The sequence below is a fragment of the Parasteatoda tepidariorum genome, chromosome 6 (genome assembly GCF_982258835.1).
Source record: "Parasteatoda tepidariorum strain Cologne lab strain chromosome 6, Ptep-v5.0, whole genome shotgun sequence".
Taxonomy (NCBI): Eukaryota; Metazoa; Arthropoda; class Arachnida; order Araneae; family Theridiidae; genus Parasteatoda; species Parasteatoda tepidariorum.
In genome coordinates, this window is record NC_141760.1 from 82,591,636 (window position 1) to 82,611,381 (window position 19,746).

The 19,746-nt window shown below is 29.6% G+C and overlaps 1 protein-coding gene and 1 long non-coding RNA gene across 2 annotated transcripts in view; one reads left to right on the forward strand and one right to left on the reverse strand.

The window, feature by feature from the left end:
- Fatp1 (Fatty acid transport protein 1) overlaps positions 1-9,249 on the reverse strand; it is an 82,409-nt gene extending 73,160 nt beyond the window's left edge. Inside the window, exon 1 of the mRNA XM_071178448.2 lies at positions 8,780-9,249. Coding sequence (XP_071034549.2) covers positions 8,780-9,015 — 236 coding nt within the window. The 5' untranslated portion in view covers positions 9,016-9,249. The remainder of the gene's footprint in view (positions 1-8,779) is intronic.
- LOC139425138 (uncharacterized) lies at positions 7-7,227 on the forward strand. The gene is made up of 2 exons (XR_011636370.2): positions 7-189; positions 5,130-7,227. It is a non-coding gene; the product is annotated as an uncharacterized LOC139425138 (long non-coding RNA).
- Positions 9,250-19,746: the final 10,497 nt, after the last annotated feature.

Genomic DNA, 19,746 nt, shown 5'->3' on the forward strand with positions numbered 1-19,746 from the left:
TGAGTTACAGATAAAGAGCAAGTGTTCGGAGTTAGAAGTCCGCTACTATGCTATTCAGTCAAAGTCTACGGGCAGAAAAGCGTGTTAGCAGGTTTTTACTTCTTCGACCTAAGACTATTGCTTCATTGGCGATTGTGGCCCATTTTATTTTTTGAACCGGCTATGTGGACAGCAGGTCATAAAGTTCAGGTAAATAGAAATAATTGTTTATATTACTTCACTTTTCATATTGAGGGTCATAATTTTATATTTATTCGAAAAGGAAATAAATGCTTTACTGCTCCTTACATATTTAAATTTTTTTTTATTACTTTCAAAAATGATTATAATAACTTCGATAAAATAAAAATAAAATATTTCCTTCATATTATCCTACTTGTATTAAAATAAAAATGGAAACATTCTGAACTTAAAATTTAAAAGTACAGGATGCACAACTCAATCAAGGTCGCTAAAAAGTATGTTAGATGCAAAAACAAACCAAAAAGAGGAACAGTCGAGCAACGTGCATTTATCTAGAAAATATGAACTTATATGGTGATGACACACTCTGTAATAAGTTTGAGGTTGAAAACATTCGATGAATAGTTTCTTATATTTTTCCGCTTTTTAGAATATAAAACCTAAAACAATTTTTTATTGATAATATAACATTCTATTATTTTAAAACATAATATTCTATTATTTTAAAAAGATAATAAAACCCGATAAAAAATGTTTGTAAATATGGAAGAACGAAAATAAATTATTAAAGGGAATAATACGGAAAACAGTTAAGTCGTGATTAAACAGCGGTTTCTATGCGTCAGATGCATAGTATAAATGAGTAATGAAAAATTAATAGCTCCTCCTCTTAGTTTATGTTTTCAAAGATTTCAGATTTTCTGGATCAGGATTTAATTACTAGGTTGGCTCCTGTTTCTTTATTTGGCGAGTAAAAGTCTTTATTGTGTAAAAAATAATCAGTAAAGAAAAATTTGATTTTTTTTTCAAATCTCAATGCTAATTAATTACAGGGCGTCTAAAATAAAAATAACAAGCAATTATTCCCTAAATAATTAAAATGATCAAAACTATTGTATTTCTATTGTATTTAATGAATAATTAATTATTTAATTTTACTAATTTTTATTATCATTTTACTTTTTTTTGGTGCACTGTAACTATGAAAGTTAAATATCAATAATCAAAATTTTTTACAATAATCGAAATTAATGAATACGTGAATGACAAATAATTTACTGAGCGTTACGTGAACTACTGTAAGTCAGTAGTTTTAATATATTTATGTATCAATCATATCTTGAAAGCAAAAGGAAAAAATAATTGTAAAATTCTACCAATCTGGATGTGGTGCGTCGAGGGTTAAAATGCATAAATTTTAAAATCATTTTAACAGGCTGCGGAACAAGTACAATTACAGGAAACTAATAATGTCAATTAAAAAAAAGATATCTGCAATCCCTTTAAAAAATACATTAGATACCTACAATGATGGTAATCAGATAAAAAAAAAAGTTATTGAGATAAATTGAGCAGTAAACTGTCGACTACTTTTTCGTGCCACACATAAAATGTTAAGCTAAATATTTCGCATCTGAATATAGTGCTGCCATCTATTAATGCAAATGAAACTTCTTTCCAAAAAAGATATTCGATTGCGTTAACTTTAATAAGTTCATTGACTTAGTAACACGTGTTACAATAAATAAAAAACATAAGAAATCTAATAATTTTAGCCGATATTCACTTAATAATTTTTATTTGCATAACCCAATTCAAACTTTTTACAATCTTTGCTATTTTAATGCAAATCTTTAAATTTGAAAAAATATTTCTAAGAATTTATCGTTTAGCTTAATACTACACTGAGGTTATTATTTAAAATGATGTTTACTTATAATTTCTCACTGCTTAATAGAATTCAGACGCACTATTTCAATTATGAAGTCAAAAATAGAGAATGTTCACAGGAAGAAAAAAGATACTTTGCAATACAAGACACTTCAGATAAGGATCAATTCAATTTGCATATCTAAATACCCGTGAGACGAAGCTATTTTAAATATTTGAGAAATGAAAAAAATTTCTTTCAGTGAATCTTTCCTTGTGGAATGTAGCAATGACCTACGGCAATCGTAAAATAAAAATAATTATTTATCCTAAATCTAACAAATTTTCATATTTACTATTTTCCTTTCTTATTTAATTTTTTAAGTGTGCTTCTCAGATATTAAGTCAATAAATTTTGAAGACAAATTATAGAATAACACATTTTTATTGCCCCCCCCCCTGCCCCCACTATAAGAGATCCTTCTCTTTTTTTCTTTTTTTTTTTACCATAAAAGTAATACAGGAAGGTGATAAGCGTAATCTTCAATAAATCTAATCGATTACCCTCCCTGAGTAAACACACATCATATATAAAGACATTAAGTAGTACTATATAAAAGTTAGTTCTCATTAAAAGTAAATGAGAAAAATAAAATTAATTTTACCGATGACATAGAAATATGCACATTGTTTTTTCAATTATAAAAATGTACTAATTTCTTAGATTTTCATTTGATGTGCAATTGGGAAGAAAGAAAAACACACCCTGAATGACTTTCAAATTGTTCCTCAGAAATTGGAATTTTAAAGATAACGACTTTTTTAAAATTCGAGTTCTGAAATTATTCGACCGATTTCGCTCAAATGTAAAACTGCATCCTTTAAAATGAATACCTTACAATTCAAAAATTGTATACCTTACAATTCAAAATGTTTTCGTCTATTATTAAATAAAATAACAAAAAATAATAAATATTCGCTATAAATTATCTTTTGCATGGAATTATCTTTTATTAAATTTTTTAATTGCGTGAGAAAAAAATTTTTAATTTCGCTAAAAAAGTTCTCGATGTATGGCGAAACACGCAACAGGTAAATATTAAGGGGTCCAAACATTAGACCAGTCTCATAACCAAATTGACCAGTCTCATAACCAAATTGGGACCCATATTTCCCAGATTGTGGCTACCCCCAATGGTTTGAGGGGCAGAAATCGGAATCCGTCAAAAAAAAAAGGTAGGTTTGTTTCTTCAGAAAAAGAACTTTACTGTATCTGATTTTGCAACTTAAAATATCTTCTGCACTAATTAATTAGCCTATTTGAGATCGCCCCATAGAGCCATTAAGATTGTGTTCTAGAACGTAAAGATCCGATCGGATCATTAGATCAAAAATTATTTAGAAAGGTCCGTTTTTTCCCCTCGCACTGTACTTATGATGCATTTGGTATGTTTACAGCCATCAGGGGTCTGTCCAGACATTTTGTGAAAGGTCCGTTTTTTGTAAAATTGTGAAAAAATTACTCGTAATTCGTGAATATAAAATAAACGCTAATTCACATTCTTTCAACCAGGGTCCGCTTTTGTGAATTTGTGCAAATAGGGTCCGTTATTGCAAAAAAGAAACTTTTTCAAGGAGCTTCCAAATTGCAAAGATATACAAGATTATGCTCAATGCTGTAAAATTATAATTAAAAAAATTAAATTTTAAAAAATAAACAGGAAATGCAGCTACTAAATAAGCGATGCAACATACAAATATTTGGCATTTAGCCTATACTGCTGAACGCAGAATATTAATTTCGGACGAATAAAGGAAGAAGCGTCTGCGGAAGACAAAATTTAGTTCGTTTACGTCTGTCTTTCTTCCCCCCCCCCCCTCCTGGGAAGGGTTTATTCGATTAACAAAACAATAATGAAGATAAACAAATTTGTGAAGGGTCCGATTAAAAGATAAATTATTTTGTGAAGGGTCCGTTTTTAAGTTAAAATATTTTGTGAAGGGTCCGTTTTCATGAAAAGATATTTTGTGAAGGGTCCGTTAACGGACCCAAATCTCTTCTAAACAGACCCCTGACATTTGACAGTTTATCATGCAACTAATTTAATATTTATAAAAAGATGATAACTCTGACAATATCTTAATATTTAATTAGTCAGAAACTATGAACTTAATTAAATTAGAAATCCTACAGACAGGCAATGAATGCTATTTAAGTTGTACGAAATCATTAATGAGTAAATAATAAGTAAATTGAAATATATATAGACAGATAAATATGTGTATAGTAAATTTTTAAATGAATTTCCTCTAATGCTTTCAAGACAATGTTTTGGAAAATTCTTTTATCTTTTCTACTTTTTATAACAAATTATGAATGAGCAGATGTAGAAATCAATCACCGTGTCTTGGTTAGCATTAAGGAGTCTATATTTCTTCCATTATCAACGACTTTTATATGAATTTTATTTTTTTTCATAGGGAAATTTATTTTGTTATTGGTTCGTATTGTTATTAGTACGTTTTGTTTTAAAAATCAATGAAATCGAAACAGTTTCGCAATAACGATCGTTTATTATTTATTTCATTAATCGGAGATAGTCATAATAATGTCATTATCAGCCACTTCACGGCTAAATGAATAAAATAGAACTCGAATAAAGTTTCGTTTCTTAAATCATTAACTAAATATTGTCTGTCACCTAAACAAACATAACAAATCAGAATCCGCAAAATAAAAAGTAGGAAATCCGGTTATTAAGATTGAAGTAAGTTTTTACAGGCAAGATAGAATGAAAATTAAAGAAAAAACATTTTTAATATCGTTAAGAAGCTTGCAATTTTTCCACAAACCAGTTGATCCGCTTTTCAAGATGAATCAGTTAAATTAATAATCAGCAAAATAAAAAGTAGGAAATCCGGTTTTTTAGATTGAAGTAAGTTTTTACAGGCAAGTTAGAATGGAAATTAAAGAATTAGCATTTTTAATATCGTTATAAGGCTTGAAAATTTTCTTCAAATCCGCTTTTCACGGTTGAATCAGCTAAACTTTTAATACGAATTTTAATTTCAATATTAAATTAAATTACAAAATTTATTGCTAGAGAGCAGAATGATTACTTCAAATGAACCTACATTTATTTTTTAAAAACTATTTTGAAAAACATTTTTTTAAATAAATTATTCTAATATATAATAAATAATTATTTTAATATAAATTCGAATTTTGAGTAACAAATGTTATATGTATTTATTTGACTTGTAATCATGCATACATTGTTTTCATTTTCTTATAGAGTTCTGTGTATCGTGAGCTGGTAGAATGGCTAGGCTAATACAAAAATTTACCAGTAAGTATAAAAATTACATTCAATACGAAAAAAGAACCTTTAAAAAGAATATCTAATGCCATGAGTCTGTCTACGTTTTTTTGTGAGGTACCAATTTTGCAAAAATTTAGACATAATTCGTGAAAATTAAAAATTATTATAACAAATAAACACAAAAATATGGTAAGTTAAGAAAATATTTTCAAAAATTGTCACTACAAATAAAAATTATTTATGACTGGTATAACTGGTAAATTTCTTTACATTTTTCCCCATATATTCAAAAATAATTTTACTATTTTAAGGTTGGGGCATAAAATTAAATCCAAATTTAAAAATCATTGTCGATAGTTAAATTTCAACTTGAATTTAATAAAACCATGCATGTAACAGTACTAGCACTAAATGCTCTTCTCATTATGAGAACTATAGGTCATACAGAAAAGTTTCGCAGAAAAGAAAATGTTTCTAAAAAATTAAAGGTCTGTTTGAATAAATTTACAATAGTGTTTAAGATAATGTTTAGAATAATGTTGGAATTTTGACTTTCTGAAAAGTTTATAGAGTAAGAGTCTTGTCGTTTCATTTTTAAAAAAATCAACAAAACAAAAAAAAGCTTGCTTCGACATGATGTGAGCGAACGGTTAGGCTTACCACATTGCACTATCTGACCAAACACTTTTCGTAAGAAAGGTAGCAGAAAAGTTCCTCTTTTCCTTAGATTGCAATGAGAATGGGGTTTGCATGAGAACTTGCTTTTTTAAAAGTATTTCGTGAAACACCGTTTTTCCTAAAGTTAAATTCGTGAAGGCACCGCTAAACGGTAGTAAATTTACCTTGGACAGACCCCTGCTGATAGTGACGATTATTTCCTTCGAGCCGAGGTGGCTTAATAGATAGATTGTTTGTCTCCCAATGAGGTAACCCAGGTTCGAATCTCAGCATAGGCTCGTCAAAACAAATTCTGCTCCTGATTTGCACCGACCACAACGCTGACTTAATATTCTGAGTGGTAGATGGATCTTGGATTAGAATCTTTTTACTGTCAGGTTAATCATGAGAGGTTTTCCTCTTCATGTAATGCAAATGCATGCTTGTTCCATCAAAAATAGTCTTTCATGAAGGTTAGTTAGTCCAAATACTTGATCCAGAAGTTCCCTTGTTTTCTGGATTCTACTTAAAATTAAGAAGTTACAAAGTTCAACATTGATAATTGTTAACTCAGCAATGGATCAACTGCTCAACTCTAGTTATAACATAAAATATCTCCTTTAATTTTCACATATTTTGGTTCATTAAGGCAAAATATATGAATTTAGAGCCATAAGAATCAGCAATAATAATAGCCGACAAGTTTTAAGTCTACTATTAAGTAAAGCACTATTGATCTATTTTTAGTTAAAATTTCATAAAAATAAACTTTTTTAAATGTATTTAAAACAAACTTTTAATTTTTCTAATAATATTTCTAAAGTGTCCCTTTTACATAATATAACATTTATGCAACAGCAAACTTATTGATGAAAGAAGTCAGAAATTAAGACTTTAACAATTTGAGATCAATCATGGTAGTAGCGTGGTCAGCTTTGCGTACCAGCCCTTTTAACATCCCAAAAACTAGTACTTGCCCATCAGCTCAGTGGGATTCATGCCAAATGTTCTTAACAATTATAGAATAAAAGCATTACCACTGTTTAATCTCAACTCCCAAACATTTAATACAAATTGTAAAAATCTGACAAACAGCAAAATTTGAATTTCTAATCTCATCTGCCTCTTTGCAACATGCGCATAAAAAAAGTTATTAGTAAGTTTCACAGAAGGATATATAAGTACAGTAGGGGACCAATTATCCGGAACGATCGGGACCATCGCTATTCCGGATAACTGATTTCCCCCGTTTTCTGAATCGCTACAAAAAAATGGGGTTTTTTTGTTAAACCCACCTAAAAAAAAAAATTATTTGGAAATAATCTTAAAAAGAAGAAAAAACGATGAAGTAATACACTAATGACTATATCCAAAATGATGGCAAGGTAAACATCTTCCAAAAAAGAAAGAAAAATCCTAAAGTCTTATGAGGAAAAAAAAAAGTATTTTTAATGGCGGGAAAATTTATCGAATTTTGTTCTGGCTTTTTGGTTTTCCGGTTTTCTGATTTCCGGATAACGGGTCCTGTACTGTATTGATTTCTTTCATAAAAAGTTTATAAAAAAATTCATAAAACATACTAGTGGATCTTTATAAGCCCAAAAGCAGAAATATATTTTATATTATAACAAATTATCTATAGGTATGATTGAAAATAATTATTTATTATCAATTTCGAAAATTTTTTTCAGTGATGAATAATTTTATTTTACTAATTATTTTACTAAAAATAAGGAGTCTTTAGTCAACAATTAATTATATACAAATGTTTACGCAATGAAACCAGCAGGATTAACATTCATAGTTAAGATTTTTTTGCAAATACAAGTTAGAAATTTTAACACTTTTTCCTTCTAGCTATAAATATATGATATATGTACTAAAAATCAAATGAAAGTAAGAGCACGTAAAAGAAAGTATACAAATTCTCGTCTGTGTGTCGACCCTGGTTGGCTTCTGAATCGTAGCATACAACAAATGCTGATTTACCCATGATGACGTATGGGATATTTACGTGTGATCTGCCGCTTCAACTACTATCGCCAAGGCACCAAATTGATTTTAAATAGGAAAAATGTTAAAATATGTAGGGGTTTCCTCGGGGGTGACTACGAGTTGGCTTTCCAATTTAGTCCCGTTATGTGATTTTTTTTTCAGCTTCTAGCAAGCAACTATCCAGGAGTTACTGAGACTTGGCAATTATTCTGCACACAGATCACGATATGGAAATAAATTGCCTCAGTCATATTATAATTAAAATATTAGTCAAGTTTAATTAGTTATGAATATTTAAGGTTTATAAATAAGACATGGTTGATAAATTTGCGAAAGAATTTACCAAGGAGAAACAAAGTGAATGTGGCCAAAGGAAATTAAAAAGGTACCTTTATATATACCTACATTTGAATAATAAAATTACTAATATTAAGATACTACAAGTTAAAATGTGAAACAAGTAATATAAAACCAAAGTTATCTGATGAATTTGAAGCATAATTGACCCAAAACCCACTATAAACATTTTTTTAAAAATGCAAATATAATAGTTTACATTTTTTGTAAAGTAAACATAATATCCCCTTTGTGCAAAACAGTTGTAATTTATAAAAAACTCAGACATAATAAATGTTGTTCGAACAATACTGTTTAGTGAATTTAACACATAATCGCACAATGCGCAGTACTTCGCAGAATGTAAACAAACTACACAACATTATACTAAGAATAACAGTATTGTAAAAGTATAGTATATATTTTTTCCGTCGATTTGGATGGATTAAAACAAAAATACATATTAGACTATTTATTAGTAACAAACATTACACAAAATTTAAATTTTAGGTAACGCATGTGCCAGTCAAATATCATCCTAATCGAGAATAACCATTAAAAGATTTTTAAAAAATTTTTTTAAAAATAATGAAATACAAAGTAAAATAAAAATATTAATAAATAAATATACTTACGTTAAATCACGCAAAAGCGTTGTGTAAATTAAAAGCATGTATTTCCATCCTCCAATGAATATGTAAACTACAAATGCAGCGAAAAACGAAAAACAAAAATAGCAATTAAGAACTATCCAAAATGCGAAAAGGGTCCCCCAAAATATAACAAATCTCATCATGTGCTCAGTCTTATATAAAGCCCCATTTTCATAAATATCGTGCACGATTCTTCTAATTATTCTTTGAAGAATCATTGTGAAAAGTTTGTAATACAAATGCAAAATTAGAGAGTTCAGAGAGGATATTCGAAATCGGAATTATCGCTAATTACAATCCATTCTTTATAAGTATAATATTACACACCTTGAGGCCGATTTAAATCATTGAAACGAATTAATTTTAAATATACGTCATAAAGAATTACGGTGCGATGAACATTTCAACTGATTTGTTTTGCTTTTGCTCTTTAAATGCACCTAAACGATTACGATTAAAGTTTTCTCATATAAATTTTTTAAATCGATTTTTTTTCAATATCGAATACAGCGCCATCTATTAAATTTCAAGAAAAATGATAGCTAACTTGAATAGCTGTTAAATTTTTAAATATGTTTCACTTTTGATAAGTTCGCTATTCTTTGCACTGCACTTAATTTTTACGTTTCATCTTCAATTAGTTTTACATCATTATCGGAACTAATATCACTGAAAAAATCGCTCGCAACTCTAGTAGGACCGGTGCCCCAGCGTCAGTTGCATATTACAGGGAGTTCGAAAAACAACTGAAACATTGCGATTGCATCATTATCTTCCAGTCCATGAGATGGACTGGTGGGCACCTATGTTATTTTTTATTATTGATTTTTTTTAATAATTTATTTCAGGAAGTCAATTACTAACCATAAACATTTTTACATTAAACTTTATTTTAACTATAGGATTATTTATTGGGCATTTACAAACACATTAGTGTATTTTTTTTTAATCACCCCATAAAAAGAAGGGGAAATGATATAAAATAAAAACAATAAAAGGGTAAAACACTCTGCTGAATTGTGAAATAAAATTACATTAAATAAATAATCAGGGACTACAAATTTTTTGATCATTGTACTTTTAATAATTCTTAGAGGACGTTTTATCTGCTCAAGTTTCCTTAGTTTTCATCAGGTAAGTATTGCGCATGCATTGTTATAACATTTACATTTTTATTGTGGATATACATCGTGCGTAAGAATGATTTAAAAGAGGTTTTCAACAACTAGAAAAGTGTTTTACAAACAACAAACTTAAAATAATAATAATAAATAAATAAAATTTGCCATGCACCGTTTAATTAAAAAAAATTCATAATTTATTTAGCTTTTTAGGAAAAAAATTCAAGTATTTTATGTTTATTAATTTCGTACTCTTTTTTTTTATATATATGAAGAGGGAAAATATCAAACTATACATGCAAATTATAAGAAAGCGCATTTTTAGATCAGTTTATACCTTTAAAAAACAGTATTTGTTAATTGCATAAAAAAATAAAGAAATGCTGAATTGAAGTGATTGTTGTTTACTTATATTAAATTAGCTTTTACAGTATTCATTTATTTATTTTCTTTTTCTTTTTTTTTTCTTCTTCAAAGAATCAAACATGAAGCATTTTATACATAAAGACATGAGACTATTAACATCGGCAGTATTAGTAATTTACAGACCTAAAATGAGTCCGTAAGTCAAAAATGAAGTTTAAAAAAAAATACGCATTTAGGTGAGCAAAGTAATATCTAAGCGAGGAAAAACAAAAATATTTTCGAAATCTAATGAATCAATACCGAGGAATGCAGAATTGAAATAATCTAAACCTCTTCGATCATATTCTGGAGGTAACAGAAAAGTAGGCAAATGATTATTAGATAATTTCTAGCAAGCAATTAAACTGTTTCACCTGTGTTCTCCATCCCATCTTCCTTAATGGTGATTCGGCAGAATTTAAACCAAGAACATAAGCGCATTTGGGATTGCAACCTAAAATTTAAGTGAAAGCGAAAACTCGATCTCTATCGACTTACAATTGAGGAAAATGGGATAATGCTAATAATAAATTACTGCCATGGTGGGTCAGGTGTCGTTATAAACGATAGATTCTTGAATAAAGATATATGCGCTTGGTTTAAAAGTAGATTTAAATGTTTAATTTTTTAATCCACCCTATTAAGCTGCGATGGCTCAGGGGATAGAGCGCTTGCCTTCCAATGAAGTGAACCGGGTTCGAATCCCAGCGATGGCTGGTCGATACGAATCCCGCACCAGGCTCGCACCGACCATAGTGCTGACGTAAAATATCCTCAGTGGTAGACGGATCATGGGTTAGAGTCCCCATTTACGTCAGGCTAACCTTGGGATGTTTTCATGGTTTTCTTCTCCATGTAAAGCAAATACAGGTTAGTTCTATCAAAAAGTCCTCCACGAAGGCAAATTTCTCCCAATACTTGATTCAGGAGTTCCCTTGTCTTCTGGATTGGGTTCAAAATTACAAGGCTACGGAGTTGAACATTAGTTCCGTGATTCCAATATCTCAATTTATACGGATTCCCTGTCTAGCCTGCAAGCTTTGGAAAGCAGCAACTCTAAAGAGTATTTAGTCCACTTAATAAAACAAGAATTCACAAACAATATCGCTTTACATTGGATAAAAGCACATGCAGGCCATAAGGGCAACGAAGAAGCTGATAGGTTAGCCAAATTAGCCTGTGAGAGATCAACGGTCGACCTGTTTGAAGATCCTAGCAGGCGGACTGCAAGAAAAACTTTGGAACGCGAAAAATTGATTGAATGGCAAGAGAGATGGAGTGACAGCTTCACAAAGGGAAGGCACACATTCGAGCTCCTCCCGAAAGTTCAAACGAGGAAAATCATGGGGAATTTCTTTTTAAATCAATTCCTAACTAATCACGGCTGTCATGGACAACATCAAGTCAGGTTTTTTGGGGGAGCTCAGCTGTGCAGTACCTGTCAGCTTGTTGAGGATTAGGAACATATTTTAATCCAGTGTACAAATTTTAAGCACATTAGAGAGAAATTTTTTCATTCAAAAACCACCTACGAGTTTATAAAGCAGCATTGGTCAAACCCTAAAATAAAAAAGGGAATTGAGGAAATAATAAGAAAATTGTTTAGTAACAAGGCACCTCCCTGAATCCTGATGGCCTTTTGCTGCCTCTTGTTAGGAAAAATACACCTAAATCACGGCTTATTAACTTACCTGTTATGGTTTGATTATTACTTGAATTTTCTCTTAAAATGTTTTTTTGGAGCTTTAGTCTCATGCTTTGTCAATCTCTGCCCCTATGTGATTCCTCATTTTGAAAATTTTAATCACTTGTGTTCCTAGAGTTTTTATATATGGTATATATATGTCCTTTCTGTTTAAAAAAAAAAAATAATAATAATTACTGGAATTTGATAACTTTAGTACTGTTGTGCCAGCCATAATTATATTCTGAGTTACAAACATCCTTTATTTTCCATGTGAAATTGTTTCCTTTTATTAACTTTGCACCCTTACTGAAGATGCGACATCAATATCTCTTCTGATTGTTACTGTTTATTTTCTTTGTAATGTTTGTTTCCTTAGTTTATTTCTAAGTAGCACCGTTTTCTGGATTTCATATTTAATATTCCACCTATTTGTTAAAACTCTAATTTGAAAATTTTGAATATGTTTGCTCATGTAATTGAACTGTTACGCTCACTTCGAACTTTCGGAGTGCCCCCGGATGCCCCCTTACGGGGGCGGGACGGGCTTAAGCTTGTTATTAGTTCCGTGATTCGTTTTGTTACTGAATTGAATGAGACCGAACCCGTGATAATTTTCTAGAAGATGGAAGGATTCTTAATATTTAAATTCAATTTCAGATCTGTACTTATTTACGATATTGCAGTCTAGACAAGCGTAACACTGTTTCCGAAATATTTTTCTCGCTAAAGAATTAGCTTTTCTTCTGTATAAAATGAATATAAATATGAATATAAATGTATTTTCGAATAGAATTTTGTATTAACAAAACCTTTGCAAATTCTAAATTTTTTATTTTATTGGCGAGTTTTGTTCTATATAATTCAACCTGAAAAATTACATTGGAAAATGCATCTGACTTGTCTACATAGCTACCAGACAGCTATTAGATCAGACGCGTGAATAAGTACTTGTTTAAAATTGTAATTTTTATATATAAAGATTTTTGCAACATATGAGCCATTAACGTGTATAGATAACGTGTATCTATACACGTAGCAGTAACGTGTATAGATAAGTTCAAAAGCAAAGTTCTACTTTTTGTTCATAATACCCTCACAAAGCTTTTAAGCTATTAGTTCGATTGCTATAGGATTGGTTTTATTCGATTCAGTGTGAAACATTACATAGAAAACAAAGCCTTATTGATCTGAAAAGCAATCCGTAAGTACTCTCTCCCTATTTCTACTCCTTACCAAAATCTGACAAGTGAGTTTATGCAACTTTTTACCACTTACTATGAGGAAGGTACTTAACAGTTTGCTGCAGGTTAGAATTTTTGTTTAAATTTTGTACCCTGTTAAAACCTTATTTTTAATGTACTATATGAATGATTCATGATATAATAAGTGAATTGACAAAATATACGAATCATTGAATCAACGATTCAAATTTGTGAATCGGTTAGTCAGAACGCAAAAGTTTATATAAGTCTGTAATTTGTAGTACTAAGTCAACATATATGATTTTTAATAATAAATGTTTCTTTTTTAGTTATTTCCCAATTGTTATTATTTAACAATAAATAATAATTTGTAACTCAACATAATATTAATAATTAAAACAGGCAAAACAATTGTAAGATCAACGAAGACATCATTTGTGGAATGAAATTATCAATTTAAGAATTTGAGAACTCTGATCAACCTGATGCTTATTGAATGTATAATTTTTGTTGCTAAATAAAATAAAAATGAACATATTTATTGTTATTTTGTATAATTATTTTATTTAGACTCCGCAACCACAAAAATAATAAAATCTAAAATTTTTAAAATTTTTACTTTTTAAAAAATTATTTTAGTCTTCATGCATAAATAACATTCTCATAAAAGTACGATAATAAAGTCAAGCTTGGTGGTGGTACTTATTCCTCTTGGCCCAGAACAAGGCTAGACCAAGTCCAGGAGACCGCTCACCGACAGAAAATGAAACACCATCTGCGGATCCTCCAAAATAAAATTTTTCTCCAGTCCCGTACAGGACAGCAAATGATCAGGTGAGGCCTGGTGAGCATTACATTTTAGGCATACAGGGAACGTCTTTTGGCCCTGGCCCTGAACAAATGTTAATCCGCGGGTATGACCAGTGATTAGCCTTGTGATAGCTGTCTGCAGTTTCCTATCACCTTTTAGCTCCAGGGCAGCCCCAGGACTATTTTGTTGATACCATTCACGACTAGGTGGAATCCTCCAAGTCCTATTATTGTCGGCCTTTACTTTTGCATAGATTTCATTGTATGTTAGAAGGCCACTACTATCTATGGGATCACTGGAGCCCTCCTTGGCCAGTTCATCGGCCAGATCATTAAAGTGAAGGTTCACGTGGGAGGGGATCCACTGAAGATGCATATCATTGTGATAAGAGTAAGTCATCAAATTGTCGATGATATTTAGGCCAATTCTGTCACTGATGTTTTGCCAATTACTCAGGTATTGAACTGAGCTCTTACTGTCCGTGAAAATCCGTGAAGTCAAGCTTAGCACAATGAACTGAACTGTATAAAACATGCTTGTGGCCCTTTTTCCATTCATCTTTAGCTTGAACTTCGTGGTGTTTCGATGAGGTGGTGGAATGCAAATGAAGTAAAGGACTAATCATGTGGATAGATGATCATTGAGTTCTGACTGCATAGCACAATATTATGCACCTTAATATTAATGTATGCATAGCACAATATTAAGGTTGTAGCAAATTTGTACGTTATTATGATTCATCTCACACCAAATTTTCTAAAACTATAGTAAAAAATTGGTGGAAAATTCTTGTTTGTTACGTACAGTTATAGATATAGTTATATAACTATTAAATATAGTTATTAACGTTAAAATATAGTTATTTTAAAAATGTCTAGATACAAATTTTTGCCTGATAATATTAGTTATAATATTATCGGAATATAAGCATTATAATATTTAAATATTATAATACTTACATCTTTAGATTACATAGAGTTATTTTACAGTTCCTGAAAACCACCTAATAACATTGAATTGAATTGAATAGCACAAGTTTCAAAAAAAGGACACGCTATGCCAAACAAGCGTTTCTTTTTCTTAATAAATGTAAAATACATATGACAAATTTCTTTTACTAAAATACATAATATATAGTTAGTTTAAAAATTCCATATACAAATTTTTATCTGATAATATTAGTTACCGGGACATAAGTATAATAATATTTAAATATTATATCATCTTTAGATTACATAGAGTTATTTAACGGTTCCTGAAAACCACCTAATAACATTGAATTTAATTGATTAGTACAAGTTTCAAAAATAGACACGCTATGCCAAAACAGCGTTTTTTTTTTCTTTTAATAAAAATAAAATACATATAACAAATTTATTTTACTAAAAGACATAGTAATATTAAAACTATGCATAATACACAAATGCATTCAAAAGTCAATACAATTTGATAAAAGTGTAACCACATAATCAGTCAGACAATTTGCTTTAGTTTTCTGTTAATAAAATAGTTTAGAAGTGCCGAATTGCATAAAGCAATTTAAAAAAAATATGTAATTTTATCTCTGATATCTCAGGAAAACAATTTTAGCTAGTAGAACTGGGAACACCCAAGGGGTCAGAAAAATAAAAGTTTTAAAATAAAGCTTTTCTTTTTTTTAAAATCATGTTAGCAATAAGCAATCTCTGGGGAAAATGTTTTTCCTTATTTAAACTTATAACACATGAGGGAAATTAACGATTTGAGTAGACTGATACACTTCAAATTTATAACAATCAAGGAAGGGGTCGATCCAGGATTTATTTTCTAAGGCCGATTTTTGTGAAAAATTTAAATTACGTTTGTAAAAAATTTTTGCTGAAAACATTTTTTTTTAGAAATCACTATCTTTTATTCCGATTTTTGCTTAAACATCCATATGTTTTTCCGATCATTTTTAGGCTACTTCACAACGATTTTGGATTTAATACATTGTTACGACAAGCGAATTGTGAATTTGAGATATCATTGTTTGATATGTGACGAATCCATCGTCAGTGCACATCATCTGATGATAATTCTTTCGGCAGTTATTTATCATTTTTTGGCTCCTTTCACATGGTTTTTCAAATTCAAATATTTTTAATACGATGTGAAAGCTTGGATTTTGTTGAATAATCATATTTTTGATGTATTTGATTCTTGAAGATTCCATCGTCATGTCATGTCGTCTCATAACAGTTTCTTCGCAGGTTACTTATCGTTTTTTTGGCTCCTTTCACATGGTTTTCAAAATTACGATATATTTAATACAATGCGATGTTATTACGATGTGCGATCGATTCGTGACGAATCCATTGTAACTTCCCTTCGTTGAATGATAATTTTCTAGGTCTTTTCCATAAGATTTTTCAAACTCCGGTAATGTTAATAAGCGAACACGATACGCGAATTTCGAATTTGCGTTCTGGCGCCTTTGACTTCAGACGATACTGTCATAAAATCACATCGTTTGCAGTTCGCATTTTCAGAGAACCCGCTGTCGAACAATTTTGTGAGTTCATTCTTATAAAGTGAAACTTCGTAAAGGAACAGCTTTCATACTAATTAGAATTTTGTTAAGGGGCCGACTTCTAGATTTTGAACTATGTGAAGGAGCCGTAAAGCGATCCTAATTTCTCCTTGGATCGACCCCTACGGATAATCTTTTTTTTTTTTTTTAGATATTTAGGATTTACCAGATTTGTTAAACGGATGAGAAGAGTTTGACTCATTCATCCCAAACTTTTTTGTCACTTACAGTTGATTAAAATTTTACTTTTAAATATATCGTGACATCTAGCTAGGCGTGACATAGCAGTTTTGGAAAAAGAGCTGAACTTTGGAGACGCTAATATCATCAGCATAATAAATCTTCAAAAACATATCACGAAATATATTTTCCATAAACTCATTTAAAGCTTCATTCTAAGTTCTACAACTTTTTTGAAAGATTATTATTTTTTTTAAATATCAGTCATTGATTATTGAACTTTCAAATGGAATCAGTTCTTATTAAAAGCCATTTTGAAGATTTAGCATTCCAGTTAAAAATTGTAGTTTAGTTAAACATTTTTCATCAGAACTTAATGTTTATGTGTCACTAATTTCAAGTGCAACTAAACGTTTTAATAATTTGTGAATGAACCCTTAGCTCAAAAATTCTATGATTATTCCATCCAAAATTGGATTAAAATAGTTTAAAATAAACTGCACATCAGTTAGTGAACAGCCAGCCAGTAAGGGTCTAAACTAGCAGAATCACCAATGGCTTAAGTAAAAATTTAATTTAATGCAATTGGAAAATAAAAAAGGCAATTAAAAGTAGTAATTTATTAAATATTTTTAAAAGTATTCATTTACCACATTTTTAAGTACATATATCCAAAAGAATTTACAGCTTCCACAAACGTCAGTTTCGTTTTGTTCTAAAAAAAGAAAAAAATCATTTCACGTTTTTAACATTTGTACCACATAATTTATTAATTTTCTTGCTTTTGCCAACATTATACGCCGAATTTCAACATTAAAAGTCAATATTATTCATAATTTTGACAACATAATTATTATTCTGCAATTGTAATCATTGTGCTGACAATATTAATTCATAACTTTGAAGCAATCTCAACCATACAAGTTTAATTTCAAATTCCAAAAATAGTAAGTATGCATAAATCACCCAATTTACAACCATTAAATGTCATTATAATGGCAAATTTGGTGTGGTTGGAGGTGTAGATGGTATAATTGAAGTATATGGTGAAAACAAGATCAAGAAAAGAACAATTGAATTTGAAAAAACAGGATCATAATTATAATAAAACTTCCATTCAGTAACAGTTGTAGATGCAAAGTTAAAAGAATATTTAGAATAGACTTATTAAGTGAAAAAATTAATTTTGCATAATTATATCAATAAAGACAGGCCATGGGAGATAAATCCTCTATGACCTACCTAGTCAAAAGCCATATTTAAAGTGGTATTTAATTAATGTCATGTAATACAGGAGAGATCCATCCATCCATCTTTGGAGCATTATCGAAAAAAAAAAAAAAAAAACACTGCCTAAAAGAAAGGCCAATCTCATGTTAATATTTAAATAATTCGGTTACAGCGTAAACATCAGAAAGATCATGAGAAATTAACAAAACCCTGCAGCTGAAACATTTTTGCGGTAAGAGAAATAAAGTACATAGCTTAAAGAATGATGAGTTAAAAATAGATTTTGATGTTCAATTCGTGAAAATGGATTAATGAGTTTCACATTTGCATCGAATTAAACAGTTAGACGTTCCATTGAGTGTTAAGAAGATAATAAAATATTTATATTTGCTTTTTATAAAATGTAATAACAATTAATGAAATTTTAAAAACTAGAAAATATGTAATTAAATAAAATATTATGGCATCACAGTCATTATAAAACAAATTATAGTAAATTTTTCAATAATATTTTTCAAAAAAAGTCTGAAACAAACTGGGTATAATACCTACTCTAGTCACATTTGTGGATGGTGGCCTAATTTTTAATATACTAAATACTTGCAATTTTAAAATAAGTTAATTCATGATCAAAATCAAGCAAAAAAGAAAAAGGGAATTCCACAAGAGAGTTGAACATAAAAGCTTCAATAAACCAAGGGGCACTCAATTCCATAATAAAAACCAGCTTTTCTCCACTTTCTAATGATATACATTATACTCTTTAATACCATTCTAGGGAAAACTAGACTGCATCATTCAATGATGGAATTCGCACCTACATTTTTGTATCAGCTTTTAAAATTTCTTTCATACTCATTCTTAGAAATTTCTAAATTTAAACATGTACTTAAAAACACATAAATCGTTAGAAATAACGTGCAGAATGAATGGAACAAGACTCCAGGGTGACATAATTTTGGCATTGTCAATATTGAATTTATGACCTAGTTTGTGCAACAATGATGACCAACAATGTGCAGCAATTGATATATTTTTTTTTATCTTGACAAGGGACGTATCTATTGTGTTCCTTAAGTCTAAAAGTGTGTCTAGTGATAGCCTAATGATAATCTCGTACCAATATACATACCAAGATTCTGTTTATCACTTTAAAATTAATTTTAACTTTCTTCATTTGTGTGAGCAGTTTAGATAGATTGTAAAAACGTCTGAGCTAAAACTTTTTTTTTTTAAAAAAAGAAAGCATCAGTAGTATAGTGGATTCTGGGCAATCGCATTTAAATTTAAAATAAACACAGTTGGCAAATTTTGTGCATGCACATTCCTTCAAAGTAAATATGAAAGTCTAAAACTAATCAAAACAATTGGTCAATTCCTTTAAAAAAAAAAAAAAAAGGAATATCAGTGTCAAGAATTTTAGGCCAATACAATTAAACTAAAAAAAAAAATAAAAAATAATAAGTAGTCTGGTGTAATAAATATTCTATAATATTTCTGAGTTATAGAACCAAATACAGCATTTGCAAATATTGCTCTAACTGTAAGCTACAACTTGCCTATGTAATTGCAAAGCTGTTAAAAATTAATGTAACAATAAAAAAATTATTATAGTTATAACTAGATATGATATAGTAACAAAATCATTTAATTAATAAAAAATAATGGCTAAATAAAAAATATTATAAGATTAAAAATAACAACAATAAGTAATAACAGAGTACGCTCTAAGAATGAAAAAGGGCAGAGCCCTTCATCACAA